The 15,313-nt window shown below is 34.8% G+C and overlaps 1 protein-coding gene across 1 annotated transcript; it reads right to left on the reverse strand.

The window, feature by feature from the left end:
* Positions 1 to 2,523: 2,523 nt before the first annotated feature.
* On the reverse strand, positions 2,524 to 14,469 carry LOC120627699. The gene is made up of 7 exons (XM_039895727.1): positions 14,415 to 14,469; positions 9,120 to 9,353; positions 8,433 to 8,561; positions 7,076 to 7,190; positions 5,135 to 5,313; positions 4,681 to 4,746; positions 2,524 to 2,597 (listed from the first exon to the last, which is right to left on the reverse strand). The coding sequence occupies exons 1-7, from the start codon at positions 14,467 to 14,469 to the stop codon at positions 2,524 to 2,526; spliced, it is 852 nt and encodes a 283-aa protein (XP_039751661.1).
* Positions 14,470 to 15,313: the final 844 nt, after the last annotated feature.

A 15,313-nucleotide genomic window follows, 5' to 3' on the forward strand; every position in this document is an offset into this window, starting at 1 on the left:
AATTATAGTAAAAAACAGAGCATTATATAAAAGCACTTTGTTCTACAAATCTTAGTAATGGCCGTTAATATAAGTTGGAAACTCGTGCACTAACTTAAAAATTTCAATCCCATCCATAATATAACGATTCAAAAAATGGCGTCCACAGAGTTTTTTAACAGTTTTTCAAGCTGGAAGATGAAATAAAACGTAAAATTCTCCTCCAATAAGAGTTATATCAATCGGTTTAGGTAGGCAGTGCAACGAGTTTTTATGAAGTACACGCCTCTGATTGCACCGTTATGTTTACCATCATCTCCAACTTAAAGACGTAATAATCCACCAACCGATGAACGTCCACTGCTTGGCATAATATGTAGAGATTTCTTAACAAAGAATGAAACAGAAGATTAAATAAAAAAACACTTTGTCATACAATATACATACCATAAAGTTCACCATCACTCTCATAAGCATAGCTCTCACCATCACATGGGCCTTCCAAACAGTAAAAAATTCAAACTGAGATAAAACAAGGATTTTGTCCTGCAAATCTAGAAAATACCGTCAATATACCTAAGTCGGAAACTAGATGCGTACTTAAATATTCAAAGCGCATCTATATATCGATACCAGACAAAGAAACTATCTTCACTTCTAACACCGCTTCCCCATATGCAAGTTGAAGTTGAAAATTCCAAACTTGAAGCTTTGAGTTTATTTTGTTTCAGACTTCGACCGGGCCTTTGCTATTCTCATACAATCTGCAACATTTCAGGCACGTACGACGTCTACGTGTCCGCCCATCGCTTCCCGTTTTACCCCATTTTCCCCATTTCCGCAGAGTGAAGTGCAATTAGGAACTTATCAGCAAAGATACTCGCTACAAAACTCGTTTTCTAAACTGCGAGTTGCTGGAATAGTGGCCAGTTATGAGGTCCACTGTGATAACTTTACCACTTTGATACATCCTGGTTAAAACTACACATAATGATTTCGTACTAAAATGTGTTCTGTAAAACAGAACTCCACTACAAGATATAATACAAGATAGAAGAAGAGAAGACAAAGGCTGGCCACTTTTTAAACTGGTCAAGTCTTAAATCTTTAAACGAGCAATTTTTGTATATATATATTTGGAATCTCGGAATCGGCTTCGACAATTTTCATAAAATTTAGTATACAGGGGGTTTCGGGGGCGATAAATCGATCTAGCTAGGATTTATTTATATTGGAATCTCGGGCAAAAACTGCAAAAAATATCCTTTTTGAGAGATTCTGATGCGTGCGATGCGTGAACGGTAAACGTTACGCCAAACGTGTAAGTATATGGAATTGTCGACATTGTTGTTTCTTTAAAGTTCTATAAAACATTCCGCGACAACATACGAATATTTTTTTAAGTCGGCACATCGCGCGTGTCCGCTAGTGGGTGTTAAAAAACGCATAAGGTAAGGTTGCATGACCAGTTACTAAAAGTTTTCAATGAAGTTACGTTATTACTACGAAGTTTATCTTGAAGTTTACTTCTCTCTTTCTTTAGAGTTATCTTAATACAAAGCCGCCAGAACAACTTTATATTACCTTGGTTGGATAGATTTACTGATTGCATAGATTTACTGATTATTTAACCGTAGTTTAAAGGTTAGAAAATCTTCTCTCCCATTCAAATCACTAACAGCTAGTCAGTTTCGTAAACGCAAGATATTTTTGAGAAAATAAAAAAGTAGTATTTAAGTTTAATCCATTCAAACAAACAATAAGGTTACCAACTAACATTGTGACGTCAGAACAGACAAACGTACAGATTGACAAATTGGCAGCTAAGCCTTTTCAGAGTGTTGGCAACTGGTAACGTGCAACTACATAATTGTTTGTAACCATTTTAGTATGACTGCAATAAACTCAGTCATAACCACTCTATTTGCATGTATCGGTTAACGACAACAGTTTCAGCTAACTTGGCGACCAATTAAATCAACTAATTACCAATAAACTAGCAACTAATTACCAATATATACCAGTTGCCTTGAATCGTTGGTTTGTCTAGAACCCATAAAGTTCCTAACATCACTCTACGTAAGGTATACGATCGTTGTATTCACCTTTTCTTCCATCAAGCAGCAACCGTCAACTCTTCTATTTTATTCTAAAAGGTTTTCTATTTTGATTTCGGGGAAGAGATCGTATATGAAGCGATAAGGGCACCAAAAGTTGTATTGACTTGTTTGTATTTTATTTTATGAATTTTAATACGATAAAAATGTACCTGTTCATTGATATGCAGTGAATAATTCACTTTTTATATAACTGCGTAGTTAAACATAGTTTGAGGACTTACCTAGGGTTTGCTTGTACCTAACATAATTAGATTTAAATTAAACAAAAATCATTCAACTTGAACGTTAATATATTTCTAATTTTGTGAGTTTTGTATAATTAAATTGCAAATTTAATTTATCAAAAGCTACAAAACTGCACACAGTCTATCTGACACAAAGACAATTATAAAAATATTAAGTGGGGTAAAAACTTATTATTTATTTATATAACAAATCTCGTTGATATGAGCACGGAGAGAAGCTGTACGGTGAGTTTTCTTGATAGAGGAAGGTTTCCTGGAAAATAAAATATGCATTATTTCTTTTTTGTCTAACCTAAGCTTTCATTGCTAGGTACCAAGAGCTCATAAAAAGAGAAAGGGAAAGAGAAAAAGAGAGATTTAGAGCTAAGATCTAGCTTAGGGTTAGTCGTCATTATTATCAACCCATTCCCAGCCCACTTCAGGGCACCGATTACCTCTCATAATAAGAAGGTTAAGGCTATATTTTACTGCGCTGGCAAGTGCAGATTGGTAGACTTCGCTCGCCTTTGAAAACATTATGGAGAATTCTCAGGCATGCAGATTTCCTTACAATTTTCTTCCTTCACCGTTACGCAAGTGATATTTTAATTGCTGATATCAAAAACGCATAACTGTAACTCGGAAAAGTTAGAGATGTGTGCAGGACATCGAACTCGGGTTAGTGGGCTTTAATGATTATATTATTGTCATATGTTAATTACTCCTAGCTTGTATTAAAAACTTTTAATACAAGCCAGGAGTTACTAATACAATAGAATAAAAACTTAATAAAAAAAGTTCTCTAACTATTGAAATACATATTGAATAGCGTTAATATTTAATAGCGTGGTCGGGACATGTAAGTAAAAAAACTAATTATTTTCTTGGGGATAGCACTAATTAGAGTAGATAGGTACTTCGACAAATTATTCATTGCAACAATTATATAGTAGTAGATACAGCCGCGAATTAAAAAAAATATATCCATATTCATAATTATAGACTAAAAACTATGCGCATTTAAGAAAGTATTTTCTTAAATAAAGTTCGAGACCGAAGCCTCGAAACTATGCTCTGTGAATTTCTGAATGTAGTTTTTAAAGGAAGTTCAGGAACTATCGTTAGCATAAACAAAACTGAGTGCTTTTATCGCGAACAAGCCGTTTGGTGCGACTTCGGCCACATGGGAACTGAAATAAGGTAACGGAAATGTACTTAGTTGTATGTAGTATGGTGTTATTATATGTAGTCACTAGGATGGATATCGACATGTAAGCTAATAGAGTTGCAGAATAGTATTCGTTTATATGTAATATTTTTAATGCAAAAATCAAAACGTTTTTGACCAGTCTATTACAATTTTTAAAAAACTTGTTAAAGATCATTTTTTGTCTGAATCTTCTGAACTTTAACATGCCTATTCCCTTCTGTTTTATTTGGGGTTTGACAATATTGTATATATTTATGTATTATTGATATTAATAATATAGCTTTATATTAATTATTATCACCATCTTTATATTTTATTGTAAGTTTATTATATGTATATATTACATATGTATATATAGGTATATAAGCATGTTTATTTAAATGCACCACCTACCAATCTTCTTGAGCTGTGTTTAACGCCTTTGGTTGCCTGGATGAAATCGCTATGTAGCGGATAAGGCCGCCAAATTATATACTTTATGTTAAATTTTTATTTATAATTTTACTATATGTTTATGTGGTGTACAATAAAAGTGTATTCATTCATTTAATCATTCATTCATTCATTCAATATTAAATCGTATTCGTATTTTTTATTTGGCTTGTTATGACTGAGCTCGTCGGAGGAAGTACACCATAATGCTTATTTTTGCTGCCAAGCAGCATTGCTGAATTACGATCGTGGGGGTTGCAAAAGCGTGGTTGGCGCTGTAATTTTAGGCCCATGAGGCTTATAATCTCTAACACGCGTCAGGTTAAAGGACACGGCGGAACTTTGTAGGAGGCATTTCTTGCATGCCCTGCGAAGTGTTGCTCTGTTCAGTATATAATATATTACTATAATTTAAATCAATAACTCATTCTTTTTATGATTTTTTCTCCACGTATCTATTTCACGTACATTTTACATTGTTTCTGTTATTAGTAAAATAATAAAATTTTAAAAATACCAGGAACACATAAAAGTAAAGTATAGGTTTAGCAGTTTAAATATATAGGACATGTTGTAAACAAAGACTTTGAGGATGATGTATACGTAGAACGAGAGTGTAGAGCTTTGGCGGTGCGGTAATCCTAATTGGGTCATAGCTACCAAAAAAAGAATTATTAATGTTAAAAAAAATGTATATAAGAAAGATGTAACGCACCATTAGAATGTCGTTCGTGTGTCTTCTCAACTTCGTAGGCTGCTATATATGCAGTCGGCATTAACCCTGTTACCCAACAGATAATTTTTAAATATCCAAAAGTCCTATTTCGTGCTTGCAGTAATCATAACACATCTCTGATCTAAACATAATAATAGAGGTCAGGGACTAGAGAGAGAGAAAGGCAAACTGGCGGACTGTCCTTATACAAATGACATAAAATTTAAATGATATGCCCCGAAGTTACAAATATCCTAGTATCACATTGCAGCGCCGCGCCGCCTACCTGGATAACTAAATTCGTAAACCGGTTCCAAACGCCGGGTGTTTTTTTTCACCATCTCACTTTTGTCATTTTAAATTATTAAAAATCTGGCTAGAGCAATAAGTTTGGATAGATGTGGATAAGTTAGTCTGAAGTGGTATATACGTAAAAATAATAATACTCTTTTACCAGGATAGTAGATTGTAGTTCGATTTGTCGTAAAGTTCGCCGATGGTAGACTCAGAGTGCATGTAAATTTTTCATAAGGGGTAGTAACGTCATCGTCGTGTACAACGGCTTTCATTGCCACAGCGTATAATCCCCATGAATTCATTTTCATTTCGGACACGGCTTGCTTTAAGGGATTTCTGAAACAAAAATTTTTTTTGTACTATTCTATCTCCAACAAGTCACTGAAGTTTGGATGATGTCGGCCCCAATAATATTGTCCACTGTTTGATGTCCACTTTATAAGCCAGTGGGTATTCTAGTAGGTAATCTATGGCGGATCACGTTAACGTGACCTACGTTTTCACATCTTAGTAATCTTCTCAGGCAACGCAATTATTTATTGCATAGGATTTAGTATCCCTCATAACAGTATTCTGTTTCTTAAATATAGTTCAACGGGTACATACCACGATAATATTTTGGATTTGTCGATATTTCGACCCAGTCGCATGGATCGTGTTCACGACGGGACTGCGTTGGTACGAGATGTTAAGTAGGATGTCACGGGTCGAATCTGACTACCCGCTTTTGTGTTCTTTTTGACGGTATTTCACGAACTGTTTGACACACTACACTGACAACGTCACTTTTAAATTGAGAAGCTGTACGATGCTTTCTTGGTTTGCATAATTCTACCACTGGGTTCCACACACTTGCTTATTTAAAACCGTCCTCACGATTGAAATTTTTGTGCTTCTAAATTTTAATCGATTCTAAAGACTAGTTGTCTTGGAATATAATGACGGTAGTATTCTGTTTATTTGGTCCAACATTACAAGCACCATTATCGTCTCTTGCCCAGTTGTTGGGAAACAGAGGGAGCCAGAGAGACAAGACTGCTTTAAACGGTTCGGTGGCTTAAGATAACATATCATTTAGTATTAGGTTACGATGTTTGCGGTAACAACTGGGTCCCAAGGCTTCTTCTCCTCCCATAATGAGAAGGGGTTCAAACTCAGTGCGGATTGGTGGACTTCGCATACCTCGGAGAACATGCAGAACTCTCAGGTATGCAGGTTTCCTCACGAGGTTTTCCCTCACCGTTGAAGCAAGTGATAATTTAACTGTTCAAAACGCACATAACTTAGAAAAGTTAGAGATGCTGGGATTCGAACTCGGGCCTCCAAAATTAAAGTCGAAGTTCACCCACTGGGCTATCACCTCTTCAAGGCCCCAAGGCTTAACGTGCTTTAATGCTAAATTAGGCCACCGTATTTTTTTATCAGAAAGTAATTAGGTACCTGCATATGGATAGAGCAATAATAATTTTGTTTTAGACTGTAACCTCAGAAATTGTAATTTTAAATAATCTGTTAAATACGCTTCACCCCTACTGTATATTTTTATATACCTCAGCAACATTGAGATGAAAAATTAAAGATAATAACAGTATTATCCAAATTCCGAACACACACATTATTAAGTAAATACAAATTAATTATTTATTAGTTCATGGTTCGTTATAATACGAGTATATAAACCCTTTTTATATCATCGTTAGTACAGACAATGCTAGTACACATTTTTTCAGAACAGAGAGCTCTCATTTCTTTCACAAAAACAACCTAAACCATTCCACACAATGTGAAAAATCTTGCACATTTGTTTGAAACCCCCAGGAAACTTCAGAACAGATACTCTATCTCCCTAACCGCTAATTTGTACGGCAAGCATATATTTAAAGTTTAAACACACTTTTGTGTCGTTCCAAATAAAATATTGCAGAGTTTTGGCTAAAGTTAGAGTCAGTGCAGCCGCAAGCAATGTTTTTTAAAGGAGAGGTTAATTAGGTTGTTGTGGTGCGCCGATAGGCGGAATATGTGATGATCTTTATTTAGAATTGGAGCATTTTCTAAAAAACTTTAATTTGCTTGTTTATTTAAAATAGTCTAAACTTACCCCTGTGCGGATATGCTTATTTCCGGTTTTGGGTACAGATCTTCTGCAGCGCAAATAAGAGTAACCAGAAAAACATATTTCTTCTCTTGAACAAAATGAAAGTTTTTACCTGGACCTGAAATGATAAACGTCATAAGTGTCCATAAAGTTATTACACATATAAATAACAGTATATATCATCATCATCATTATCAACCCATAATCGGGACGGGTCTCCTCTTCAAATGAGTAGTTCTTAGGCCGTAGTCCACCACTTTGGCCAAGTGCGTTTTGTTGGACTTCCCACGCTCTCGAGAACATTATGGAGAACTGTCAGGCACGCCGGTTTCCTCAAGATGTGTTCCTTTACCGTAACAGCAAGTGATATTTAATTGCTTAAATGAAAAAAATAAAAACTCTATGTATTTAAATGTATGTAATTAAAATCTCAAGATAGGAGTAGATAGTAAGTAAATCATAGACATTTTCATTACAACGAAGCCAAGTAGTTAGGACTTCATATTCAAGTTCGAGGGGGGTAGTGTCACTTCCTTTAACAAAAGTAAAACATAGTGAGGAGACCTAGAATTGTTTCCTCAGCATGTTTTCCTTAAATGAGTTCTCAATAATATTCTCAAAGGCGTGTGGCCTGGGGGACTCCCCAATCTGTCTGGGGTCAGATAGATAGATAGTTAGATAAATTCTTTATTGCACACAATTAAGGAATAAAGATAACATATATTGAAAACATAAAAACTAGAAAAATAAAGATGCGCAAAGGCTGTCTTATCGCTTTAAGCGATCTCCTCCAGACAACCCTTAATGAAAGAAGAAAATGACTATGGGTATGATTAAGGGGTCAGCTTGGTGGATTACGTCCTTCTCATTCTAGGAGGAGAACTGTGTCCTGTAGTTGGCCGTTAAGTTGCTGTTAATGAGTAACATTTGACATTTATATTAGTTAATTTAAGAACGAAGTGATAAATATAACAGTCAATCCGAAACCTCCTGCTTTCAAAAATCTTTATTTAAAGTAGCTAATCGATGTAACCCGAAATCAAAAGGAAATAAGGTAATTCTAATTTACAATTATGATTTAAACCAAGTCATTAGAAAGTTGGACTTCTTATGAAGTTTTATAATCAATTCGGAGAAATGGCAGTATTCAAATTACAATAATATCAAAAGTCCTTAAAAATAATTTTTAGCAATGATAATAATTAACTATCGGTTTGTAGTTACTCAAATTATACTGTTAAATTCTCGTGTCGTCGCATGTTCTTACTATAACTCAAAAGACACTAACTAACTGGTAGTACATATTATTTTAGGTTTCGTATATTTAATAATGTAATTAAGTTTTAACGTAAAATCTTACTATACACAAGCATAGGTCTTGTCTGTCGATCCTCTTCTATGAAAGAAGATACTACGCAAGTGTAGTTTCCGCTAAGATCTGTGGTTGGTTTCAATATCTTGATAGCGCGGTAAGCTTGTAGGGGCTCCCCTGAAACAAAAGCGCGCTCAGTATTCATCTACGAGCATACAAAAGTTAACTAACTGCAGTATTATGTTATGAAAGCAATGTGATATGGATAATATATTGTCATTGATGATTTCTACCACAATCTGTAAGTAAAAAATGCTAAAATTGATATTCAGAACCTCTTTGAGACAATATTACGTATACGGTATTGTGATATTAACGGAAGTACTAACTTTAAACTACCTACTCCATAAAAGGTGAACAAAATGAGCTAAAAGTGTTTCAGATAATTTGCTAAAAACACGACAGCTTGTTTTATGTTACTAGCATTAAATTTAAATTAAATCCTCAGACTATTAATGTTTCTAAACTGGACAAAGGCTTCCTCTTTCATAGGAGGAACAGACACTAGCTACTACAGAGCTTAGACCCATACTATTCCAATGCAGTCCAGCCTTTAAAGATCATTATAACATGCAAGTAATAATAACTAAGTAACTTTTGCACCTACTAAGTGTCGCCACCTATACTTTGGTTCGATCTCGTCTGACTTGATGTTTTATATGAAAAATAACTTACCGGAAATTCTGAAATCCAAATCCACTTTGCCTTTCAGCAGACCAATAACTTGTGGTCGTAAAGGAGGTATCCATTGATAGACCAGCCCAGAAGATCCGTTGAAGAACCACTTCATCACCAGACCCGGCGGCGAAGAGTTGTTGGTCTTGTACTGGCAGTCAAGAATAACCGCCTCGGTGCCTACTTCTACAAGTGGTGGAACTTCTATCCTTTGAATATTTACCGCTATGCATTCTGTGTACATTAAGAGCGTTTAACACTATCCAATTCGAAATCGGTGCCCATGAAATGTGTTTCGGATAACGTAATAAACAAGGAGGGACTAAAAACTTCATATTTTTCACGTATCTATACCCTGACATAGGTTCAGAGACCGTAAAAATGATTTATAATACAGTAAAGTTAGCTTTATTGTTGTGTAAGTTCGAATGAAAGTTAAAAATCGATTGGGAGGTTATGGTGATATTAAGTAATTATACAATTAAAACTTCAACTACAAGTGGTCCGATTGCTGTTGTAAGTAAAGAAACCAAAGAGGTTTCATTTTCTACTAACATGTGTCAGAAAAAATGTGATAGCTATTTCGTGTAGTAACGTATTGTTTTTAAACAATTTCTTCTGCTATTACATTATATAAATATCCAATCGCCTTCGGCTCTGGCATATTTCAGGCGTATAAAAATATAGTCCTAATCTTATTACATAAACTTCGTAATTTTTCGTTCGGGTATTATATAAATCGTCGAATAAAAAGACGTAATAAAATTTCAGAACTCCTACCTTTCCGTTTGTTTATGTGAATTGCATAATCAAAAGAGGGTCCATACATATATTATGATGGAGTTATGATAAATACATTGTTTTGCTAAGATACATCTCGAATGGACATGAATTATGCATCAAAGCTATACAAAACGTACAAAGTTATGGGCTTTTACGAAAATTGGAACCTACGGCTATGTATTATTACGTGACTGTAAGAAACTAAGCACGTTTTGTAGGTAAGATGGATATGTTATGGCTGAAGATTCGTATGAAAGTAAACAAAAAATTTGCCAGCTAAAATACAGCTAACTTTCCCTAAGTCTTGTGTTAATTTCTTCTTTGTAAATATTTCAAAAGAATGGTCCCTAATCTACTTTCTATTGTATAAAAAATTAAACCCTATACAGATAAAAATATTAACCACTCATAGCCCTAGGTTTCTGGATAACGTAAAACTGGAAACAAGTAAGTAGGTATAAAAGTGTACCATGATATACTAGCCAATATTTAACAAAAAAGCATAGTCGGTGACCTGCAAAGTGGCGTTGAATATACGGTGGCTTTCCAACAATGCCAATTGTGACTGTGTAAACTCACAAACGTCAGATCAGTTCAGAAAAATATGTGGTAATTATCAGATCTCTGTTAGTAAATTGGGGTTTATTTTTTTAAAGCTACCTGCTAGTTTTTATTAATAGTACCCCAAGTTTAGATTCCTATATTAATTAAATCACTCTGTTGTAGGGCTTAAGTTTTCATACTTTTATCTTGTTATACTATTTAGAGGAAGTCTCATGGAAAGTTATGATGAATATACGGTTGTGACGCGAGATCGTCTTAGATCTGTCGGTTACTGGCCCTTAAAGGTGAAGACCTGTAAGTGCCAGTAACCGAATAGAATTTAAGTGATAAAAGAATTTAAGTTATATTTAGTGAAGTAATATTGAAATATATGTATACTAGACATTTAAAGACATTACCTTCCCGTAGTCGGGTAAAAAGGAAACGAAATTTATCGGTAGAGCGCTATAAAGAGGTTATAGGTACAATTTATAAAGCAGATAAGCAACATTATTAAAAATTGCTGAGATTCTAACCCGCTCCATTATTAATATTGCAGCCAGGTTGCTTTGATCCAATTAAATTGTACCACACCCAGTCCAATTATTTTATGTAATGAAATTTTATGTAATGTTTACTAATATGTAAGTATGTTTTTTACTCGTCTGCGTAAAGCAGTATAATGCTTTCTGGGCTCATGTATGTATGACAGTTTATTTGTTCTATCATTAATTCTAAATTTTTATATTCCATTTTCAAGTTATTGTTCTGACTTCATCCCAAATGAAACCGGCTTCAATTTTTTTTTAATATTCAATGTGGCTACTATATGGCCTATTTTTAACTATGGCGTATACCAGTAGTTTATATTTATTGAGTACATACTTGTTGTTATTATTGTTTAGTGTTCCGTGCCAATGGAAATAGGTTTTCTTCTTACGTCACTTCACTGTCTGGCTTCAAGCTGTCACTGTCACTGTCAAGCTCTTAGACAGAATAAACTACGTAACAAAAGTTTAGATGTCTGTGCTAATTTTGATCCAGAACTAATTTTAAAGGACCGAAAATTAAAATGACATCCCAGTCGCCATGCAAAAAGGATACCTGAGAATGGTTCATTGATATGCACAAAATAAATCATGCCTATGTTTAAAGAATAATTTCCAAACTAATTATAAATTCTGTTCGTTCGTTTGTCCTTCCTTCGCGCCCTAACTAAGCAATCAAACCACTTTCGCATAGAGTTAGTTGAAAGGACCGACTGGCCCAGTGGGCAGCGGCCCTGCTTTCTGAGCCGTGGGTTCGATTCCCACGACGTGAAAAATGTTTGTGTGATGAGCATGAATGTTTTTCAGTGTCTGGGTTGATATATGTATATTCTAAGTATTTATTGTTGATAAAAATATTCATCAGTCATCTTAGTACCCATAACACAAGCTACGCTTACATTGGGGCTAGGTGGCGATGTGTGTATTGTCGTAGTATTTACCAGAATAGGAAACGTTTTCCATAGGATTTGTAAAAAACCGTAATAAACTTGCACGTAGAACGGGGGCAACACCAAATAAAACATGTATTCAAAAAATTCTTAGGCATAGGAAATCAACTATATCTGTTGGTTTACCTATAAACTACCAACGTACTTATCGATTACATTAAATGTTCCGAAAAACAAACACATTGAAACAAACAATCCTTATGACGCAAATTTGATTCGAACTTATCCGTTGTACCTATTTTATGTGGAAGATTCTTGTCGCATGCACAGATGTTAGCAACAAGTAACAAGTCACATATAAACACGTAAACTAACTTTATTATTCGATCTAACTTCGCACTTCGCTTTCCAGTGATACGATTCTGTTTTCAGAGAATTTGTGAGTTTACAGGCAGCTGTACATTACATTCATTTAGTATTGTCATAGTTCACTAACCCGCACTGGGTGAACGTGGTGGACTACGGCCTAAACCTTTGTCACTGTGAGAGGAGCCCCGTGCCCCGTAGTGGGTGATATGATGATGATGATCATAATATCATATACAATAAATTGTACTCTCTTGATATGTATTTATATCTCTGTAACTACTTTTTTTCTTTGGTGTACAATAAAAGTGAATTTATTCATTCATTCATTCATCATAAGCCACATTGTTATAATGGCTTGTATCAACTATGTATCACGAGGTCCCGAATTTGATGCCCAGGTGGAACGAAGAATTGTATGGTAGCTATTTGGTTTTTCTATTGTAATTCCTAAAAATTAAATAGCAGTCCAAATAAGGAATTTGCAGCTTTGCCCACGTAAAGCCATCAGTCTTAATTATTTCCACTAATCTATGCGTAAAGTTCATTGGTTTATGTGATAAAAAAAACAGTATTCTTATATGTAAAAGTACTGTTAGTTTGCCTGCAAGTTTTCCTTATAAATAAACAAATACATAATCACTTAAACTGTTTTAAGTACTCTAAAGCTTTTTACTAAGAGAATAGAGTCCTTTATATAGCAGTAACAATGCTTAGTTTATTTTATGAGGTATTTAAGTCATTGCTTCCTTAGCCTACTGCTCTATAAAATATTTATTCAGATAGTGTTACTAAGTAAATATGTATAGACTAGGATAGTTGCAATCTATTAATTGTACTGTATAGCTGACTATGGGGCTTATAGGCCTTCTTTCTTATTCCTCTAAGAGTTCTTGGAAAGCCTTGGAGAGCTGAAAGCCTCAACGCAGCTCCAATGCGTTTTAGGCGGGATATAAGCTAACGAAATCTTCTTCTTCTTAGTCGTGCACTCTTAGCAGAGTGGCCACGACCACTCTGCTAAGAGTGCACGATTCACGATGAATTTCATGGCGCTAGGCATCATTGGATTGCAAGAATTCCCGCGCGAGTCTTCTCCACTTTTGGCGTGTCGAAAACATTCTACCACAGTTGTCTGGGTCAGCGATTTCACCGTATCTATCCAACGAGTAGGTGACCGCCCTCTTGCCCTTTTCCTTCAACCTGTCCTTTCACCACCAATCGTTCAATCGAGCCCTCATTCCTCGAGAAATTATTCCTAAGAACCGTATTATTACGAACGCACGAACACAGGCACGAATTATTTGGATTTTTTTCATGATGAAAATTTGATGAGGCAGGAATGCTTAAAGTATTTTTTTTTACTTGTGAATATAATAAAAAAAGGCTCACGTAAATTTTAAAACGCATACCCACCATTGACTATGGTTCTTAATAAAGGCATGCCGTTATTATAAGGTTTATTTTTCCATATTCAGGTAACGTAGAAAGCTTTCCGGTTCAATCACACATCTCTTAAAAACTACCAGCTAAGGTATTTGAGAATTAATACGTGATTAAAATAGTGGTATCTGTTCGCATTTTTAAAGTAAAACGTCAGACTAAAACAAATCACTCTTTTGAAATGCAACATTGATCTACATCTTATATTCAGCTAGATATAATAGCTTAATTCATATTTACATTATTATTTTTAATAGTTTGTAGTTAAATACTTATTTTAGTTTTTATGCTTTTATAAAGTGACCGGAGATAACAACGATAATGCTGTATACACCTATAATTGATTATTGTAATTTCACAAGACAGAATATGTAATTCTAATAAAAAAGTTTTTTAAAGTTTTACAATTATTTGCTGGTGTGTCCTTTGAATAAATAAATAGATATTGCCATTTTTTTTAATTTTTGTTTGAATTGAATTTTATAAATTTTGTTTCTATATAAGAGAAAAGAAAAGACTAAAAAAGTAAAACGAAAAGACTTCATACATGACACCACATAAGTTAATTCAGCAGAAAATGTACGTATAATAACTGACTGAGAGACTGTAATCACAGTCAAAGTTGACGTGAAAATTATGAAAGTTGATTCGCGGCAAAACTTTTGACTTCAGGTTTAGACGCGTAAATAACGCAAATACACAATTATTTTTATGAAATACGACACCCACGGGCACACAATACGAGGAACACCATATGCGTGGAATAGTCCATAGCTGCATAACAACATAAAGTAACTTTCGTAAAAAACAAATGGCAATTTTGGGCAGATACTACTACCCAATTTGATTGAAGCGAGCAAACTGAAGTTCTTATCGCCGTTTTTCAGGAGAGGAGAGCGCATGCGTGCCAGCCTGTTGATTTACCTTACAACTTTTTATACTCAGCTAATGAAACTGCACGTGATGTTAATTTTATGACCGCAGTGTTAACGTATTGTTGAATGATTTACGAATTCATACTAAAACTCTTTCTCGCCATCTCTTTTTAGATTAAATTAATAGAATGGCAAACTACAGTAGTTAGTACATAAATCTTAGGTATATCTTAGGTATAATCATAACTAGGGCATTCATTTTATGAGAGCCGACACACGATCAATCATTCGTGCTGTCCGAATAAAGGGTTTCGCAGACTACAATAGTAGCTTCGTTATACGTCATGCATTGCAGTGGAGATTGCAATGTATTCTGCCTTTATTATCTTGCAATTAGCGTTTGTGGCCTCGTACGGCTACGGCTCGCTCCGGTGCCCTGCCTGCGCCCGCCAGGTCGCTCTAGTCGCCACTCGCCGCCGCGTAATTAGAAGTACCACGATGCCACGATAGTCTAGTGGTAAGCGTGTTAGACTACATATCACAAGGTCCCGGATTCGATTTCTGGGTCAGGCCATAATCTGTACCAGATTGTAGTTTATAAATTGAAATAAAAATAAAAACATGAGAAAAAGATGTTTTAAATTCATAGGGATTGTTTTATTTTTAAGGGCACGGAATAAAAAGAAAACAAACCTACTACTAGTACCTACTAGGGTTACTATTTCAGCGTTTTTAAAAGTAAAGTACAC

The sequence above is a fragment of the Pararge aegeria genome, chromosome 11 (genome assembly GCF_905163445.1).
Source record: "Pararge aegeria chromosome 11, ilParAegt1.1, whole genome shotgun sequence".
Taxonomy (NCBI): Eukaryota; Metazoa; Arthropoda; class Insecta; order Lepidoptera; family Nymphalidae; genus Pararge; species Pararge aegeria.

Bases quoted from the DNA above. Each gene is read 5' to 3' on its own strand.
- LOC120627699 (XM_039895727.1), bottom strand. From the start codon at position 14,469: ATGCAGCTATGGACTATTCCACGCATATGGTGTTCCTCGTATTGTGTG. The intron at 9,354-14,414 runs GTGTCGTATTTC...TAATGTACACAG, and splicing joins CTCGTATTGTGTGCCCGTGG to AATGCATAGCGGTAAATATT. The intron at 2,598-4,680 runs GTGCGTTACATC...TTTATTTTCCAG, and splicing joins ACACGAACGACATTCTAATG to GAAACCTTCCTCTATCAAGA.